Here is a 5,514-nt window from a genome sequence, read left to right on the forward strand (position 1 = left end):
CAACTGGCTGGAAAAGCAAAAACTCTGGGGAGTTGCTTTCTTCATTAATAACCTCAACAGCTTTGAGAATAAGTCATATGATCTGAGTCTTCAGGCAGGACCCAAGAAATCTACTTCTTATTCCTAACAACTAAGCTTTGGTGCATGTGAGTATGGGGAAACATCTAGGAGACACAGAAAGAGGGCATTAGGAGCTGCCTAGAGAGATGACAGGGGAAAGAAGGAAAGGCTCTCAATGTATGCACAGATTTCAGTCTGAAGCTGGTAAAACTGGGAAGGGAATTGGGCATGAGTACCTAAGACCTTTCATGCCCAATGGTATGAATATGGTTGACCCTCCCATATGTCTCCATATTCTTTTTAAGGGATAAACACAGAGGCACCTCTTGTTCTGTAAGACATTTAAATAAGGCAGAAAAGGGTTATAACTGTAAATGGTAGAAGGTTACCTGAACTTTGACATACTCAACTATGTATTATACCTCTTGGTTCTATCCTCTACCTTCATAATGCCTTTTCTTCCCTGTGATCTTTCCTTAGCTTTCGTCTCTTCCCTAAAGGTATTTCTTCTTAAAAACCAAGTGAAGCTCCTTGCTGAAGACATTTGAATTTCCCACAGCATGAAGTAAAGGTAGATTTGCATGGAATTCTTGGGGCTAGAAAAGAAGGAACTGAGTTTGGAGTTTATGGCAGAATAGAATTGATCCCTCCCATTTTGGGTAGCTTTCTCTGTAGTAATTTACTACTTTTGCTACATAATCTTTTACAAGAGGGCATTATTCACAAAATCACATTAAGGGTTTGAGTAAAAGGTCATTGTGGACAAGACAGAGAAGTAAGGAGAATAAAGTTGTATTTAAAGAACGTAAGAGGAGCAGCTTTGGAAGATAATATTTGCATTCAGTGACTAAAGAATAAATATCAATCATATTTTAAATAAGCACTATATTTTGGTTTATATCTCTCACTCCTGGGGACAGAGTATGGAGAATTAGAAGTGATTCTGTCAATTTTCCATCCCTTATGGTAAGGCAAAAAGGACTGAATCATTACCTCAAGCCCAGATGTCTGGCATGTCATCACTGCTTAAAATTTGTAGCTAGATCTCATCTGTTCAGGTACATGATGAGAGGATGGTTTTCTCTGGGAGTATCTTAAGAATGTATATGGCAAAATAACTTCAAAAATGCATATCTGAATATTTAAAAGTCTCTAATTTGAGCAGAAAAAAAAGCATCCCAATGAAACTGTTCTGGTATGCGACAAGAAAAAAATAGGACATTTACTCCAATTCAGCCAAATTTACTGATGACCCTTGATTTCCTCCCAGGTAAATATATATCTCCCTCAGACTTCCTCTTTTGAGTAAATGACTTCTCCGTTATCTTATTTGTTCAAACCAGAAATCTAGAATCATCTCACTGTTTTCCTTGCATGCCCATTTCCAACATATCAGCAAGCCTGCATCAAAAATGTATCTTTTTCTGTTTAAATTTTCTTCATTTCCACTTCTGCTCTCCTAAATCAAGTCACCATTACTCTTTGTATGAATTATTGAGATAGCTTTCTAACTATTTTTTCTTTTATCTTGCTTGATTATCTATTCCTCACATAGAAGTCCAAATGATAATTAAAAACTGCAAATCAGGATATGCCAACCTTGTCATTATGATTTTTAAACTCTTGAATGTCTTCTCATTGCATTTTTAGTAAAAAGAAAGTTTCTAATGTTATCTATAAGGCTTATGAAACTACTGCCTTGGTCTCTGAAATCACCTATTGTCCCTCTTCTATTTGTTCACCAAGCTCCAGACATGCTAATTTTCCCCTCTCAATAGAACAATCTTCCTCTAGATCTTCATATGGTCAATTCTTTTTGCTAGTCAGCTCTCAGTTCAAATGTCAACTCCTCAGAGGTGCAGTCTCAGATCATCCAAACTACTGTATTAAACTGTGTGCAATACCATCCTAATCGATCTCCACTAAATGGTGCCATTTTATCTTAAAATTGCACTTACATTAATCTAAGTTTTTCTTCTTTATTTTCTAACTTAATTTGTGGCTTATAAAATTAGAGACTTAATTCCAATGCTTAAAATGCCATGTCTATCACAGTGGGTGCTGAAAAATATTGGGTAAATTAATGTATATACATGTAATTGTATATATGTATGTGTATAAATGTGTGTACATACATATAGGTGTATATATACATTTATATATGTATACATATGTATGCATATTGGAGATACATATATAGTGTGTGTGTGTGTGTGTGTGTGTGTGCACGTGTATGTGTGAAGATACAATTTGCAAACTGAAGGAGAAACTCTATTATGAGCCATGTCTTTGGCTGACCTAAGCACTCACTCCAGCCCAAGGGCCTATGAATATTTAACTTCTAATTATTCTGGCTATTGTAGTGAGTACTGAGTAGTTCTGCCATGTCCAGGAAGAAGCTAATAAACACTTAATGTAAACATATTTGTTTTGTTTTCAACTCTAACCTGTGGAATTGGAGGTAAAGTTTCTCTTTCATATTTTTCTTCTCCTTAGTAACAGTGGCAGTGACACAGCTTTTCTTCCCACACTTTCCTCTAGGCTCTTGGCTCTTTTTTGAGAATCTAGGGAAATTGTATCTATGCAGGATAGCATGAATTAGAAATCACTATTGTGAAGGCCATTACAGCTTTGGGTAGTAGATTGGAGTAAGGTAAGGGTTGGGTTCCTTGAAATCCTTCAAGTATGGATCTCTTCTGTGAGCATTTCATAGTTGTTAAAAATGGTTTCTGAGTTTTAATGTGCATCAACGATTTCCTGAGGAGCTTGTTAAAATGTATATGACCATATGAAACTCCAGGAATTTGGGTAGGTTGGGGATGGTCCCTGGAATATGCAGTTAAAAAGACAAAAGGTATAGGTTGTCCTAAGAATGTTTTGAGAAACAATGGCTTATATTGATATCATTATTACCTTTAACATAGAGTTACATTTCCATGGTAACAACTGAGAAAAAAGAACATTTCTTCTGGATAAACCATCATGTTGTACAACAGCAGTTCCAGTTTCTTTCTGTTGACTGGTTTTCCAGGCTTTGAGGCAGCTCACCACTGGATTTCCATGCCCTTCTTTATTGTCAACATCTCTGTCCTTCTTGGCAATGGCACTCTCCTTCTTCTCATTAAGGAATACCACAATCTTCACGAGCCTATGTACTATTTCCTGGCCATGTTGGCAGCCACAGACCTAGGGCTGACCTTGACAACAATGCCCACAGTGCTGGGAGTCCTCTGGTTGAACCGCAGGGAGATTGGAAATGTAGCCTGCTTTTCTCAAGCCTATTTAATACATTCACTTTCCTTCGTAGAATCTGGTGTTTTGCTTGCGATGGCCTATGATCGTTTTATTGCCATTCGCAACCCCCTTAGATACACCTCCATACTCACTAATACTCTGGTGGTGAAAATTGGGCTAGGAGTTCTGATGAGGGGATTTGCATCTGTTGTCCCTCCAATTTTACCTCTCTATTTTTTTCCCTATTGCCATTCCCATGTCCTTTCTCATGCATTTTGCCTTCATCAGGATGTCATTAAACTGGCCTGTGCTGATACCACCTTCAATCGATTGTATCCAGTTGTGGTTGTAGCCCTTATATTTGTACTGGATTCTCTGATTATTCTCATCTCCTATGTGTTGATACTCAAGAGTGTCCTGAGCATTGCCTCCAGAGAAGAGAGGGCCAAGGCCCTCAATACTTGTGTCTCCCATATCTGTTGTGTCCTGGTTTTCTATGTCACTGTGATTGGATTGTCTCTAATTCACAGGTTTGGAAAGGAGGTTCCACATATTGTCCACCTCATTATGAGCTACGTCTATTTTTTGTTCCCTCCACTAATGAATCCTATAATTTATAGTGTCAAGACCAAGCAGATCCAGAGTGCCATTCTTCACCTTTTTACCATCCATAGAGTTGAAGCCTGATCTCTGACCATCACAGTCCCTCATGCAGAATGTGAGAACTCTGGTTTTTGACAGGAGAGCAAAGCAGTTTCATATCAACCACACTTGATGAGATCTCTTAGTAAACTAATTTTCAAAGCAGAGCTACAAATTGCCCTAAGGTATCTCTTTAAACCCAGGTCTTCGGCCTAATTTTACAATTAAAAAAACCCTGTATACTAAATATGTCTATTTATTTGCCACTTAATTTTTGTGATAATAATACCTTATGTTTTTATAGATGTGTCTATAATGTAACTAACATATATTTCTTTGTGCTTAGAAAAGTAGCAGATAGAAACAGAATTATAAAAATATAAAATTATAAGTTTATTTGGGTGAAACAGAGTAAAGTGTGGTTTATTTATACCCAATCCAATTTCTAACAGTGTTGTAATTACCATGTCAACCACCTCTTTAATTCTTCCCTTCTCTATCAAATAATCATAACTTTGTCTCAAGAACCATAAGCCTATATTTATTCCCTAAGGCAATATCTAATTATAAAAAATTGTTTGAGGTAAGAGAAACCATGAACAAATGAAATCGTCAGTACCTCTTTCCATTTTTGTCTTCATTTTTATCTTACTATGCCAATTTTTAGCTCTGATGTTGGTGCCATCTCCAGAACATCTACCAGTGACTAATTAGTTTGAATGGAAGAGATAGTTTACTCCTCCTCCTTTTGCTATAAACAAGGCCTGAGAGACTGAAACAATAGGTTTACACATTTTTTGAAAAAACAGTCTGTTTCATACATATATCATGACTCCATTTTATAAATTATGAATGTCTCAAAGAAGAAAATAATATTATTCTTATTTGATTGAAATTTTATGATGAATCAGGAAGGGACCTGTGACTCAAGTTAAAATATCTTCAAAGACTGGCGGCTGTGTCTTCATTATATCTCAATCAGAGCAGAGAAAGAACTAGGTGAGCCCCGAGATGGAACTGTATAGAAACTGTTATTGATGTCATTGGTGCTTTGTCACTTTATAGAACTATACACCTACCCCTTGCTCCTGAGAGTGCTGACTGCTCATTGCTCACATTTGCTGCTTTCTTCAAATTATTATTCTCAATCCAGTTGGAATTGTATCACTAAGATTATGACCCCTGGTCACAAGGAAGCAGGCCATAGACATATACCTACTCTCTTGATTTCTGAAGTTAAACACCAGATGGGACTATGTCTTTGCTTATCTCCTTCCCCTGCCTACCTGCTTTACCTCATTCCCTGTCTACTGAGAGCATCTATTAATAAATCACATACATCTGAACCTGTCTCAGATTTTGCTTATTGGGAGTCCAACATGAGCAACCTATAACTCTCATTTCTTTTTTATTTTATTGAGAAATTTAATTGTGAAAAGACTGCACTTATAAAAAGAGAGTAAGTATATATTATGCTCATTTCTTGATCTCTTTATCCTCTATGACATTCAAGTAACACAATCTGAATACTAAATATTTAGTATGAGTGTGATGGTAAGTTATGTCCTCTTTTCAATT

The 5,514-nt window shown here is 36.6% G+C and overlaps 1 protein-coding gene across 1 annotated transcript; it reads left to right on the forward strand.

The window, feature by feature from the left end:
* Nucleotides 1-3,042: 3,042 nt before the first annotated feature.
* LOC102890247 (olfactory receptor 51B5) lies at nucleotides 3,043-3,981 on the forward strand. Its single transcript, XM_006915737.1, has one exon. It carries the CDS (start codon nucleotides 3,043-3,045, stop codon nucleotides 3,979-3,981), a length of 939 nt encoding a protein of 312 aa, XP_006915799.1.
* The last annotated feature ends 1,533 nt before the right edge of the window (nucleotides 3,982-5,514 follow it).

This window comes from Pteropus alecto, unplaced genomic scaffold, assembly GCF_000325575.1.
Source record: "Pteropus alecto unplaced genomic scaffold, ASM32557v1 scaffold395, whole genome shotgun sequence".
NCBI lineage: Eukaryota > Metazoa > Chordata > Mammalia > Chiroptera > Pteropodidae > Pteropus > Pteropus alecto.

Excerpts from the sequence above, each read along its gene's own strand:
- LOC102890247 (XM_006915737.1), top strand. The coding sequence starts at position 3,043 with ATGTTGTACAACAGCAGTTCCAGTTTCTTTCTGTTGACTGGTTTTCCA.